The 15,294-nt window shown below is 39.8% G+C and overlaps 1 protein-coding gene across 3 annotated transcripts in view; it reads left to right on the top strand.

Moving 5' to 3' along the window:
• The window catches only part of IGF2BP3 (insulin like growth factor 2 mRNA binding protein 3), a 66,838-nt gene that overhangs the window by 25,135 nt on the left and 26,409 nt on the right, over positions 1 to 15,294 (top strand). For all 3 annotated transcript variants that reach the window (XM_081883266.1, XM_081883268.1, XM_081883267.1), the window contains exon 3: positions 2,557 to 2,605. In XM_081883266.1, the coding sequence (XP_081739392.1) occupies positions 2,557 to 2,605 (49 nt within the window). The remainder of the gene's footprint in view (positions 1 to 2,556; positions 2,606 to 15,294) is intronic.

Below are 15,294 nucleotides of genomic sequence, written 5' to 3' on the forward strand. Positions count from 1 at the left end.
GTGTGAGGAGTACTTATTTTGCTTTTACACTCAACCCCTGGTAGCATAATCCTTGCCTAACTTATGATTGCACTGTACTTAAATACAAAGTCTAATTAAAAAAGCAAGTTATTGTAAAAAGGTTATTATATGTTAGGTGTTCTGTGCTGATACTGGGGATAGTGGACTGCCAGTAGTTATGAAAACTTAACCTCTCGAACACAACTGTTACCCTCTCAACTGGCATGTTTCCTCAGTAGCAAATTATATTGCCCAAATCTTTAGCTTTTGATTGCCTCTTTGTGGGCATGCCTTATGCACTGTTAAGCATTGGCACAATAGTTTTGATAGAGGATTTATTTTTATTATTATTATTTAAAACCGTAATAGCACAAGTAAAGATACTGGATTCATTTAAAAGCAGTGGGTTTGGACTGCATCTTGTCTGTTGTCACACAGTCCATAAAACTAAATTGCTTGTGGTCAAGTTAGACATGAAATGTTTTAAAGCAAAATTAGAAGGAAGGTCCAAAAAGGACAGCAAATAGTTAATGATGAAACTTCATTATGAAAGTTAAAACCTCTTTTGTAGGAAAGGAGAATTTATTCCATAGCATATCAAGAGGTAGTGCATGCATTTCCCTATGCTCATTTATGTAAGGCTGCTAGAATTTATGTATTATTGCTATATCTTTTAAGGGGTATAGACCTTGGAATAGGAAAAAATGACATTGAAAGCAAAGCATATCTAGAACTTAACACATCTGTTAGGAAATTCTCCTTTCAGCAATTCTTGCCCAAGAGAAATTTCTGTTGGGTTGTATGTAGTGGAAAAAGCTACTACTGCATCCCTGCAATATAACAAACTAGAATCAAATATTTTTAAAAATAAAACTTTTCCAGGTTCTTCATTTATAGCAGCCCTCCCAACTGAGTGCCCCCAGATGCTGTTGGACACAACTGCCATCCCTGATTACTGGCCATGCTGATGGGAGTTGTAGTTTGAAAAGGCTGGATGTATAGCAATTCACCTAATGCAATTTCCTGATGCACCTTAAACACTAGTGTTCGTTGTACCATATAACCTTTCATTGGTTTACATTCCTTTCCATTAGTGTAATCCATGAAAACTTAGGCCATAATTAATGTCTTAGTCTTCAAGGAGCCACAAGATTTTAGTTGTTTTCACCTAAATCCAGTTGACGAGTGAGCAGTTCTTACGTAACTTTAAACCACAGTTTAAAATACAAAGTATGGCTTAATGTGCACAAGAGCTTTGCTTCCACCACATTTCTGACTGTGCCACACAGGGAGGGAAGCAAGTGAACCCTAAACAAATCAAGAGTCTTGTAGGTCCTGTGGGCTCCTCATTTGTTTCTCTCCAAGGAAACAATGAGAAGTCAACATGTTATGAGTGATAAGCATTTCATGGCAACAAGGCTTTGACTTGTTTCCTTTCTCTCGTTCGGCATAGTCGAAAGTGAGGGAAGAGTGAATTGCTCATGCACATTGACCATAGTTTATTTTGTATGAGTTGTATACGACTAAGTCATACTCATTTAAGTCAGTGGATATGACAAACTTAAGTTCATTGAATTCAGTGGTTCTACTCTTAGTATGACTTAGTTGGTTTAACTTTTTGTGAACCACACCAACATAACATTTGCAGTACAATCCTATGTCTGTCTGAAAAGAATTAAGTCTTGTTGATCTCAGTGGGACTTATTACTGAGTACGTGTATAGGGTTGTTGGCTTGATTATATTTATTGCATTCTATTTTTTTGTCTATCTCAAGAAATCTCCTTAATTGTGAATTTTCTGAGTTCTTGTATGAATAGCCTTTCTAGCTTTGAGGAAGTACATACAGTTCTCATGTGATGTACAGAACCTTTTTTATCTGTACATTGCTGAAGATCCCAAGGTTATGTAGCATTCTGGGTGTGCATTTATTCTTCTTCAGGTGAAAAGGAATGAGAGGTGAAAAGACAAAAGGTTTGGCTATTATTCCATTCCGGATGCCACTGGGCCTTGTTTATACTATTACAAAGCAAATGCTTTCATTGCAAGATAGATGAGTGAGGGCCAATATATCTTTGAAACAAAGGTGACAATACAACAGCTAGTCAAGATTTCAGAAGAATGTTAGGAATTCAAGTGCTAATTAAACTGACCATGGTTTTTAAATCTACATATTCTTTCTTTCTCTCATGCACCATTTTGTGAAGTTTCAAATTTGGGGATAGTTTTTACAAGTCTAAAAATAATGCCACCATATTTAAACAGTATGATAGGAGACACAATATTCTTGAAGCAAAGATGTTTCACGTGTTAAGAAATGCTTCAATGTGCCAAGAAAATACTGTGAAGAGGAGCGGTTTTTTTAGTAGTATTTCTTAAATTGACTCTTACTGGTGAGCATAAGGTATATAATTATTTGTAGGCATATAATGAAATTATTTTGTGATAATTGCTTCTTACTATAAAACTTGTTTTGACCTAGTAATTTTCAGAGATGTGTTATGGAGTGTACATTTTTGTGTGTGTTTAAATAACAGGCTCTCTCTCTCCATCCCCAGGAGTCGAAAACTTCAAATCAGAAATATCCCGCCACACTTGCAGTGGGAGGTAGGCATTCATCTTTGTTTTCAACCTGTTTTAAGAGGATAAATTGGTGCTTTGTTTTTCACCTTTTGCCTCTTTCGCCTTCTCCCTTATTTTCTCACTCCTTTTTCTTGCTCTTCTAACACATGCAAATTGTTGGCAAGAGCAATTTTGTTCTTTGAAGGATAATTTGCAAAACTGAATAACAGAACCTTCCAAATATTTCTTAACAGCTGCCGTTAATGTTAGGCAGTTGGAGATATATTTCAGGGTTCTACAGTACATTTTCAGGTGACTGGCAATTTCCTGATTCATTTTATGTCTCAAAAGCTGATCTGAGCCTCTCTTCTCTGTATAAACATTAACATTTTAGCAACTTTTAGAAATAGAAACTCTCTAGCTTTTTCTTGTAATTCTTCTGCCACTAGTTATTCCCATAGCAGCACATCATAATTTCAGAAGCTCTATGATAACTAGGTAACAGAATATAGATTATTGTAAAAATGTGTCTTTTTATTTGTGCCTCTTAAGCTTAATATGCCAGGGACGCATGTGGCGCTGTGGTCTAAACCTCAGAGCCAAGGCTTGCCGATCAGAAGGTTCGCGGTTCAAATCCCCGCGATGGCGTGAGCTCCCGTTACTCAGTCCCAGCTCCAGCTAACCTAGCAGTTTGAAAGCATGTCAAAGTGCAAGTAGATAAATAGGTACTCCTCTGGCGGGAAGGTAAACGGCATTTCTGTGCGCTGCTCTGGTTCGCCAGAAGTGGCTTAGTCATGCTGGCCACATGACCCGGAAAGCTGTCTGCGGACAAAACGCCGGCTACCTCAGTCAGTAAAGCGAGATAAGCGCCACAACCCCAGAGTCGTCAATAACTAGACTTAACAGTCAGGGGTTCCTTTACCTTTTTAAACCTCAATATAGTTAGATATAAACAAGCCCCTTACTGCTGCAATTTGATGACACACACATGAATTGTATAAACAACTGATCAAGCAGAGGTTTGTGTAGAGAAGATGCTCAAGAACTGGCAGTATTTTTAAAGCCAAAATTAATCAATTTATGTATATTAACTTACAAACTTTTGTGCCACTCTTTAGTATAATATTTCCAAGATGACTTTTAACACAAAACAGCAGATAAAATAACAGGATTAAAACAACTTGTAAAAAATTTAAAGGCCTGGGGAAATAAGAAGGTCTTTGCTTGATGCAAGAAGGATATTGAAAGAGGTATAACACAAACCCCCACCTCACCCTTCAGGGAAGAATTTACATGTGGGGTGCCACAACTATAAAAGCCCTTTCCTTAGCCACTACCTGTGTTGCAACTTCCCTCAGTAATGTTGGGAGAGATGTAATGTGACTGGATTTCTTTTAGTGTTTTTAAAATGTACACTCTCTCTGTCTCTCTGAAAGGTCTGTTATTATCTCTTAATAACAAGCCGCAAGGTATGACAGTTATGCGAAAGGAGAATTTGTCCTCACCCAGAGAATCAAAGTAAGGATGAGGCACTTTCAGAATAAAACTAGAATTTTATTTACATACAGATGATGAGGGTGATATCTTAATAATTACTCTAATAGGCACAACATAGGGACGCGAGTGGCGCTGTGGGCTAAACCACAGAGCCTCGAGCTCCTGTTGTTCGGTCCCAGCTTCTGCCAACCTAGCAGTTCAAAAGCATTTCAAAGTGCAAGTAGATAAATAGGTACCGCTCTGGTGGGAAGGTTTCCATGCGCTGCTCTGGTTTGCCAGAAGCGGCTTAGTCATGCTGGCCACAGGACCCAGAAGCTGTCTGCGGACAAATGCCAGCTCACTCGGCCTATAGAGCGAGATGAGCACCACAGCCCCAGAGTCGTCTGCGACTGGACCTAATGGTCAGGGGTACCTTTAATAGGCACAACACTTTGTTTCAGATGCATGTTCTTTACAGAGATAGCTAAAAATATCCTTAAAATTATCACTTTAAACCTGTCTCTGAATTGACTAATGACTCTTAGAACTTCTTGTAGGATCTTTGCCTTACCCTCAGGGATACAATCTGGGTTGCCCTGTCTAGCTAATCCCTAATTCAGCCCTAACAAGGCTCAAAACAGATCCCTAAATAGGCACTTACCGAGTCCTAACTAACTGACAAACAAGCCCTATTTGAATGTTGAATGGTTCAAACTTTAGCTCACTATTCTCTCCTGATTGGTTTCTGGGCTGACCCAACGTCTCTCTGTTATCACAACCTGCCTCACCTTAGAGAGCAAGATCTCCTGGAACAGGCAGGGTTATGTCGGAAAAGGCTTTGTCACTGACACCTCTTGGCTTTCTAGGCTGGATCTATGAGCATTCCCCAGACTGCAGAAATGATCCTTTGGCTGGGGCGGGGGTTATGGTGGTGGTGGTGGTTACAACCCTGTCTGAACACAGTGAACACTACTACCCAAACCAACTGCCCACTAACTGTAGTCACCATTTTGAATGCACAGAGAGAAGAAGAGCATATCTGTTCCCTTTTGGGGTTACCAGCAGCTAAATCTCATATTAAATTCATAGTATAAAACATGGATGTTCAATCTTACTTAGTAGTGACCCACATTTTGTAGGGTTTTCTACAAGTTTATTCAAAACATTGTCTCCTTAAAAAAGATATTTTGAGGCAGCCAGCTTGTACTGTACTAAGAAGGACTTATTTGAAGGACTGCCTGCAGTCCTTATTGTAACCTGCCTGCGCATTGAGATCAGCCCCAGAGGCCCTGCTTATGATCCTGCCTGGCAGGCATGAGAGATGGGGCCTTTTCTGTGGTGGTTTCCATGTTGTGGAACTCTCTTCCCTCAGATCTGTGTGATCTCTGCACTGTGGGTTTTTAAAACGGTGTATAAAAAGTAATATATATTTTTTAAAATGTCTTTTATTAAAAAAAAATGTTTGCAGAGCTATCTTTTGTTAGTTGCTGTACTGTTTGAATTGGCATTTTAATGACTCAGTGATGTTGCCTTTGTTAATTTGGATTATTTTAGATCACTGTATTTATAGCGTTGTAAGCGGTTTTCAGTGGGTTATGCCCCCAAAGGCAGCATGTGGATTACTTCATAAGTAAATAGAGAAAATAAACCACCTTTGCTATGGTTCTTTGTGGTAATTGGCAGGGATGGGGCAGTTGCTTGCTGTGGTTAACATGTGCAGTTACTAAACACGTGTATCTGATATTTCTAACACAAGGTTGCCATATAGGGTCAGCTTGACTTGATTGTGACATTTGGTTAAACCTTGATGCCCTTGGTGGATAAGGTCTAGAATTTCTTGCCTTGTAGATTGCGGTTCAGAAAAACCAAAAATAAAATATATTTCCATTTTGTTATTAGGCCTTCCAATTCACTCACTTGTCCATGGTCAGGAAAGTAGTTTCTAGTCATCTCTGACACATTGCTAAGGTATTTGATCTGATATAGTATAAAAAGTTGTGAAGTTCTGGAGCACCGTGAATAGTTGTTTTGTCCAAGTGAAACTGACTTACAGATGGTAATAGAGAAGCATGTACAGCACAAATGTAAGCCTTAACCTCCTTCTCTAACTTGTGTTTACTTACATTGTGTGGCAAAGTATCTGCTGTGAGGAGCTCTTTTCCAGGAACATACTGTGCTACTGGGTTGAATCATTCTTCTTAGAAGATGTTGGCATCATAATTGTACTTGGTTCAAATAATTTGTTTTCATCAAGGTCACCAAAGGTTTATAGCCTGTGATGAGTCATGTCCTTTTATCCTTTCCAGCTTCATTTTCACCTTGTGTGGAGTAAGGGATTGAGGATTCCACAGAGTGTTTGTACACAGCATGGTTTGTCATAAGGGCTTAAAACAATGTCCATAAGATCGGCTTTTAGGAGTGTAGATTAGTGTCGTCAAAACATTCAGAGATAGCCAGTGTGGTGTAGTGGTTAAGAGCAGTAGTCACCTAATCTGGGGAACCGGGTTCGCGTCTCCGCTCCTCCACATGCAGCTGCTGGGTGACCTTGGGCCAGTCACACTTCTTTGAAGTCTCTCAGCCCCACTTACCTCACAGAGTGTTTGTTGTGGGGGAGGAAGGGAAAGGAGATTGTTAGCCGCTTTGAGACTCCTTAAAGGGAGTGAAAGGCGGGATATCAAATCCAAACTCTTCTTCTTCAGTTTACTCCCATTGTTTTCAGCAGTTCATTCTAGCAGTTACTCCAATAACTTAGTAGATTGTTTTTTTGTTTCTAGGTTATGACCTTGTATCACATGCATGTTGAACACAAAAATCCCCTGCTGATAGCTTCTTTGTGTGGTATCCCAATAGTAGTAGTAGTAGTAGTAGTAGTAGTAGTACCCCCACCCATCTGACTGGATTGCCCCAGACATTCTGGGCAGCTTCCAACATATATAACAACTTAAGAGATTGTAGGTGATCTCTTCCTTGTGCATGTCTGAAGGGTTCTGAAATCCTATGTACATATTCTTATGTCTGCTCCTGAATTTATTTTTAAATAAGTTGTTATACCAACACTAGGTAGGTTTGTTCTCCAGGGATAGTGTCTTTATCAAAAATGATGCCTTAGGAAAAACTTGACACACTACATTATCAGACTAGCACATGGGAGTAGGCGTAGGGTTAGGAGTACAGTCACACTTATACTTGCTCAGCCAGTGCTTGAAATTCCCCAGGTGCGTTTTGCTACTGGCGTGGGTCCAGTTGCAACCAAGTGGAGATTTCTGGGCACCCAGTTAGCAACTGACTTCTTCATCGAGCCAGCTGACTCCCGCGCAGTCCTCCATCACCACATCAAGGAAAGTAAGAGCAGAGCTGAGTACAGATCTATTTGACACTGCTGCAACCTTTCCACAGGCCACCTAAATGGAACTAACGAACCACAGTTTAAAAACCTCTGCCTTAATCCATAGTTAATACCATTTCCCTTTCCACTGTGCATGTTTCTCCTTCTTGCATGCTGGGACAAGTGAATTGTTGAAAGAACAGGCTACAGTCAAGCAATGTAGTTGAGACCATAGAATAGCAGTGTTGGAAGGGACCCTAAGGGTCATCTGGTCCAACTCCCTGGCAAATAGACATTCTGGTGTGGTGACTGTAATCTAGGTTTAAGATGCCATTTTGCGCCTAGCTTATAGATATATGAGTTTCTAACACTGCTTGCTCTGGGCCTTGGAGGGCTAAGCTAGCCAGAGGGCCACGTCAAGGGCCTGCCAGACTTATGCTATTCATGCCACAAATGCCCCGTTTCTCCCATACGCTCCCAGCCTCATACCATGATTTAACAAGGTTAGAAAGTAATATAAAAAATAGGTATATTTGTGGCATAAAGCTATACATTGCATACAAAGCTGGTGCAATATCTATAAAGAACTCAAACATTTTAAAGCTTTCCTCCCAACGGAAGGGAACCTTTGACTCAAACCCTTAATTTCTGCAGACAAAGTACAATAATAATGGAATGACAGATTTCATTAAGTCAACAGCAGATTTCTGCTCTTAATTTCCATCAGCCCCATACTTACCACATCACACTACAGTGCTCAGTGCTTCGGTCTCGCCATCAATTCCCCACTTCTTGGTTATAATTCAAGCTTTCCTTCCAACTATTCAGTCCCTTTCATATTCCTTCCTGTGCACCATGCCAGCCCCCCCTCTCAGTCCCCAGTATTATGTAGTTCTGACATGTTGCCAAGCTTACTGAACTTCTCATTCTGCCTAATGCGCACAGCAGTAGAAGGAAAATAGTTTGATGGTATATGTCAAGACTCCTGGATAAGGGGCAAATCCAGATGCAATGGCGTAATGATAATAGAAGTGCAGTGAAATACCTGATATTGAAATTAATGGTGTGAGAGGAGATATATGACTTTTGAGAGTGAATGGGAAATGGACATGGAAGATTGCTGTACATACAAATCGGATCTGTTTTTTTTAAAAAAAATAAATTGTTCATTATACTTATGCCATAAACAAAATGCTTAAGAAATGCCAAAGTTTTTTTAAAAAATAATTTTTATTAAAGATTTTTATGAACTACAAATAACTTTCAATTTCTTTCTCTTTTTTTGATCAGATTATAAAGTATTTTGGTGCGTTCAATGTAAAATGTAAAACAATATGTTTCTAAAGGTAGGGGAAGAGGGGTTTTCACGTCGCTGTCAATTCTGTATATTTGTTGGTTTATATTGGCGATGAGAGAAGATTTGGAGGGGGAGCAGGGCATGTTTGTTTGCCTTTAATTGCCTTTGATTAACAGTTGTGAGATTTGTATGTGTTTGCGGAAGGGGGATATGGAATATTGTGTCAAGTTAACCATATTGATCAGTATGCTAGTGGAAGATCCCTGCTATTACTGTTGTCAGTTTGAGCCATGAATGTGTCATCTTTCTTTTGTCCTCAGGTCAGTTTTAGTCTGTTTGTTAACTTTTCTAACAAGGCCATTTCCCATACAATTGGTACCAGTGGTCCATGCTTACTCCAGACAAGTCACTTCAGTGTCTTAACTATGACGTTTCTGGCTGCCAAGAGTAGGTGGGTTATAAGGTCTTTATGGTGCAAGTGAGCATTATTGTCTTGGAAAATATTTAATAGGGCCAATTCTGGGGTAGGTTCTAATAAGTGTTTAGTTGTGTTACATACTTTTTGTAGGACTGCTGTCCAAAAGGATTGGATTCGGGGACGTTGCCACCACATGTGGAGGCATGTGCCTGTATAAATACAGCCTCTCCAGCATTTTGGTAAGCTTCCTGGGTGTATTACAGTGGTACCTCCGGTTTCGCCTCGCACTGCTGCCATGCAACTTCTGCTCGCATCCTGGGGCAAAGTTTGCAACAAGGGGATCTACTTTGGGTTAGCGGAGCTCGTAACCCGCCGCATTCACAAGGAGGATGGTACATAACACGAGGTTCCACTGTAATGCCAATTTCCTCAGTGTCAGATGCTATTGTTAAGTTTCAAAACGAGTTTCCTTCTTTTGGCTGAGATTTGAAGGGAGATTTGGACCACATTGGGTAGAGTTTATTTGGTATCCTTTGTCATGTTCCCATTGTTTTTTAATAGTGTCAGGTGATATTGTGGGGTTATGGAGCAATATATCGTGGATACCATCCCCTTACTATGTCCATCTGCCGACAAAAGAAGGCTTTCAAAGGTGGTCAAGGGCCTAGTGGCCACTGCTTTTACTGCTAGGTTATTTAGAAAAGCATGTACCGTATTTTTCCGTCTATAAGACGCCCCCATGTATAAGATGCCACCCCCCCATTTTGGGGGACTCAAATTTAAGAAAAGGGGGGGATGTATCTGTGTATAAGATGCCCCCTAATTTTTGACATTATTTTTAAGGGGAAAAAACCTAGTCTTATACACAGGAAAATATGGTAGTTGATGGTGTTTTAACCAGGGTACTTGAATGTCTCCTAATTTATCCTTTATTTCCTATGTTGATATGGGTATAGGCCTTTGGTTTGCCATGTTTCTCTGTGGAAGGTTTGAGCTGCATTGGAAGGGTTTGGAATAAGAAGGTTAATTTTGGGAGAATGATCATTTTTATCTGGCTATTTTATCTGAGAGAGTAAAGTTAGATTTATTCCATCTTTTCAGGTCTTTATCAATTTATTGCCAGAGAGGCTTGTAATTTTGTAGGTGTAATTTGTTAAGGTTTCTGGTTATTTGTACCCCTAAGTATCTAAACTTGGTACGGTGGAGCTTTATCTTCGTGATGTTGGTGAATTCTTTTTGGATATGAGAGGGAGTGTTGAAGCACATCGCCTCAGATTTAGCAAAGTTCACCTGAAGGCCTGACACCATTGCAAAAGTGTTGAGTTCTTCAGTCAGAGTGGTTGCTGTTTTAATTGGGCCTAGTGTCATGAACATCAAGTCGTCCGCAAAGAGTCCTAGTTTATATGTTTTGCTTGTTAATTCCATACCCATGATACTAGGGGCTACCCGGAGATGAATTGCTATGGGTTCCAGGGTCACGATGAATAGAAAGGGAGACAGCGGGCATCCTTGCTTCATGCCTCTTTGGATTGCAATGGTGGTGGAATCCATATTGTTGATTATGCATTTAGCTGAAGCTTGAGAGTAAATTTGTCTGAGGGTTTGTAGTACAGAAGGACCGAAGTTCATGCTGGTTAATACTGCTAGTAGGTATTTCCACTCAAAGCAATCAAAGGCTTTTGGTATATCTAGGGACATAATTGTCGGTGGGTTTTTAGTTGTTTTGCTATGGTTGATCAGTTCAGTAACTTACTGATGGGATTTGTTATGTTGCAACAAGGGACAAAGCCAGCTCGGTCTGGGGCTATTAGCTTGTGCAGGAAGACTTAGCCAGGATTGCTGTGAATATTTTGTACTCCTGATTTATCAGTGAGATCGGGCAATATAATTCTACTTTGAGGCTATCTTTGAATGCTTTTGGGATAGAGACTATTTTGGAGGAGGTCCAGATTTTTGGGATGGGAGGTCCTTATAGGATGTCAATAAATAGGCGAGTCATGTAGGGTGCCAGACTTATCTTGATTTTTTTCAAATAGAATTCTGCTGTGAAGCCATCTGGGCCTGGGATTTCAGATTTTTGAAGAGCATCTCTAATTCCTTTGAGGCGATAGGACTGTCCATGAATTCACATTGCTCTGCAGTTAAAATTGGCATGGATAGTCCTACTAAAAAGGTTTTGATTTCTTACTCATACGGGTTCTGGGAAGCGTATAGATTAGAGTTAAATTCCACAAATTCTGAAGTTATTTTTTTAGAGGATAATGTTGTGTTTCATCTTTTTAAGTAATGCAGTGTAGTCTTGTTTTAAGTGATTTTTCCCCCTGCACCTGTTTGCTAATAGTCTGGAGTTTTCCCCTCCATACTTGTAAAATTGTTGTTTTGAGTATAGTGTTGATCATTGTTTTATTAATTTCTACTGAGTCAATCTCCCTTCCTTTTTGTTCTATGAATTTATGAAGTTTTTAAAGCTCCTGCTTGTTTGTATCGTGTTGAAAGAGCTGTGGTGTCTTATTCAAGCTTGCTAATTTTTGAGGTTTGTTTTTTGAGTGATGCTTTCTCTTTTATGCAAGCTCCTTTAGCGACCGCTTTCATTGCGTCCCAGAGAAGGGGGCTTGTTAAGTTGTCTGCATCATTTTCCTTGAAATAGTTTTGAAGAGTTTTCATGAGACTTTCTCTAGTTACTTGGTTTGTGGTTAGGATAGGGCTAAAGGACCATGATGGAGTGGTTTGTGTTCCCTCTCCTAATTTAAGGGTAGTTTCCACAGGGCATGGTCTGTTACCTTGATGTTACCTATGTTTGTTGTTTCAACCAAGGAGATCAGGCTTTATGTGAGCAGAATGCTATCTAGTCTGAACGTTGTGCCATGGCGCCCGGACTGGAATGTGTGACTGGTGTCTCCTGGGGTTTTTTCACCCCACATGTCCTGTAGGCCTCGATTTTTTAGCATTTTTTAATGATTTCCAGGTGGAAATCCTGCCACCCTCTCACATAAGTTGGAACTTGTTAAGTAAATGGTAAGAATGAAACCTTGGTTAAAATCCTTGATTGTTGCTTGGCCTCCAGGATGCTCATTATCCTAGCACAAAAATTTCAGGAAGGGACTGGTATAGTGGATAACAGCTGTCCCATTCCTAGCTATGTGCATTTGAATCCTACTGAAGACTGAGCTTGTGTGTGCTGAGTGTAAGATTGAACCATTGCTTTTGAATAAGCTGATCACTCTTAGACACTCCCTTTTCACTGCCAGAGCTGACGAGTAAGCAAACTAGTCTTAGCGTTCTTCTGTGGATAAAAAACATTGCACCTCTTTAATTTGTGCAGCAGAGTAGAAAGCTAGCAAAGTTCGTAAAAGAACTAACAAATTTAAGAAAGGCTAATTTCACTTACCTCTTGTTCTTCCTCCAAGGAGCTTGGGGCTGTGTATGTGATTCTCCACTAACTTCATCCTCTCAGCACCCATGTGATGTAGGTTAGGTTATGAAGTGGTTCACCGACTGAACAGGAATTTGAACCCAGATCTGTCAGATCCTAGCCTGAGCCACAATTTGGCTATTCCTGCACTGTTCACTATTTCATAATTCTTCTATCATATTATTTTCACATACATATCCCAAATGCTATTTTCAGTTTCTCCGAAGGAAAGCCAGATGCATTCTAGATAAAGTCCAAATTGAGCAGGTCTGGGGAGGGGAGGGGCGATTTCCTTACTTTACTAACTAAAGCAAACTTCTGCTCCAATGGTTTTCCTGAACCAGTATGCTGCCACCATTTAATATCACTTACACTCTTTGCTGTCTTAACTTACCAATACTCCATGGAACAAAGCCAATCAGGTCTAGGTACTATATTAAACAAAGATATTAAAAGTATTATTTAATACAGGATTATATATTGCACAGGATTATATATTGCACAGGTTTAATATAGTACTGTCTCTTTAAATGGGTATATCTATCTATCTATCTATCTATCTATCTATCTATCTATCTATCATCTATCTATCTATTTATCTATCTTACTTATTAAATTTCTATCCTGCCTTTCCTCCCAAAGGAGCCCAGGTAAACACATTGATAACTTCTTACTGTTGCTTTAAATGCCAACAGCTTATTTTGCACTACTGTTACTAAACTAAGAGAGCTTAGAGGAACCAGTCATTATGAAAGCTCCTCTGCTAGACTGCTCTTGTATTTACTGCACCCCATTTAAGCCCCACCAACACATTTGAGAGCTCTATTTCAAACCCTACTTGACCTATTGAATCAAAGGTCTGTTTTTGCTGTCCTGTTGTGGACTCTTTTCTCTGCCTCTCCTGCCAAGCACCAGAGCCTAGTATTCCATACTGCCTCTCACTTCTGCTCTTCATAGACAGGTTATCTTCTCATCATCCATACCAAGTGATTCAGCTACCCTAGTAAGTCTTAGGCTACCTAGTCACTCTGCCTTCCTTTCAGGTCTTCTTCCTTCTTCTTCAATTCTTCTCTTGGTCGTTGTCATCTTCTTCTGCATTCACCACAGAAGCCAACCATCAACCAAAACAAACCGACCCTGACTGACTAGCACCCAGCCATATATTCATTTTTTCTGCCTCCAAACCCCCAGTCTAGCTCCAGCCAGTCACAATAAGAATTATGAGCCGCAACCACCAGGATACTATGCATACTTTCTATCCTTCTTTTGCATACTGAGACTTCTGTTTCCAACCCCTACTCAACTGTCTCTTAAGGCCCCTCAGTGACAGATAAACCAAAGTTCACCTTACCAGACTTCCCCCATCAAACACATTGCAACATACATTACAATACGAATGACACAATATCCATTAAAAGCAGTTCAAACAAATTGGTTTTCTTTACAAGGTCTAAAAGGGGTAGGGGGATAGTGGTGTTACCTCCAGTCCTGCTACTGCTGTATACTATCCTTCCCTTAAGAAGAAAGGTGCAGCTTCAACAAAAATCTGGAAGTTTGTGCTGCCGCAACTATAATGGCATCCTGTGTAGACAGCTTTTCTCCAGCCAGTATCTCCTTTTGTATAAAGACCAGTTCTATATACATCAGAAGTTTTATCTATCCTATTCATGAAAAATTTGGTTTGATGCAGATATCAAACTAGCTACGCATTTCATGTTGAGCATACTCCCTGTGCAGCAAGAAAACTGCTAGCACATTTGCAAAGTTAAGTAGGGTCCGGTATGGTTTCACATTGGATGAGGAGCCACGTCTTGCAGTTCCTACATTGCAGGGGGTTGGACTAGATGACCCTCTGTGCCCCTTCCAACTCCTCAATTCTGTGATTCTGCTAGTTCAGTAAAATGTATTTTTCCAAACTTCCATTTTTGCCTACCAAGTTGCTACATGTGAGAGTCTTTTTCCTTCTTTTTCCTGACATAACTACCACTTTCTATCATCACTAGTTTTCCATTAAATTACAAATATGCACTAAGTACGTTTGGATGTTCTTATTCCATTACCCCCATTTCTAGACTTTAGTTCTGTGGTCTAGCATTAAATTTTAAGAATGCCAGTGTAAAAATGTGTAGGCTTGCCTTTTAAACAAGCTGTTAAAAATGTTCCAAGTATTGTTTCATCAGTATAGCTTGAAAGCATAGTTTTGCTTATGGTATTCCTTTTTAATATTAGTCTATATTGTAGTTTTTAAAGCCTTCATTGATTTTCATGTGTTCAGTTGACCCTGTGCTATAGTTTTAAGTTGCTCAGCTGACAACCATGCTCATAACACCTTGGCAACAACTGTGTGAATAAGTTCACTCCATGTGTGTGATAACTCGATATAGATATAGATATGTATGAGAATGAATGAGAAAACTGGGTTTGAATTGAAACACTTCAAATATTAACTCCCCTAGAGTTTTGGTGTAGGATAGTACTGTTTATAACAGTCAAGGGTTGGCTTTTAGAGTCTGATGAATCAAAGTCCACAGTGTAAGACTGCAGCTTTTTGTGTGCAAGAAAGAGGCATCTGTGTTATAACAAGAGGAGGAGACCCAATGTAGACAAAGCCAGAGTTCCTTCATAAAAAAGGAATGAATTATTTTCTAGCTGGAGTAAATATTTATACAAACAAACTTTTCTTTTCAGCTGCTCATCAGGATTGCTATCGCACTACCAACTTGGCTAGAAAATTGGTTTTCGTTGCCCAACACGGCTGCACGTGGTGATAGGGAGGCGGATGAGGAGTTCAGACAAAACTGGCTTG

The sequence above is a fragment of the Podarcis melisellensis genome (genome assembly GCF_964234715.1).
Source record: "Podarcis melisellensis genome assembly, chromosome: 12".
In the NCBI taxonomy this organism is placed as follows: Eukaryota; Metazoa; Chordata; class Lepidosauria; order Squamata; family Lacertidae; genus Podarcis; species Podarcis melisellensis.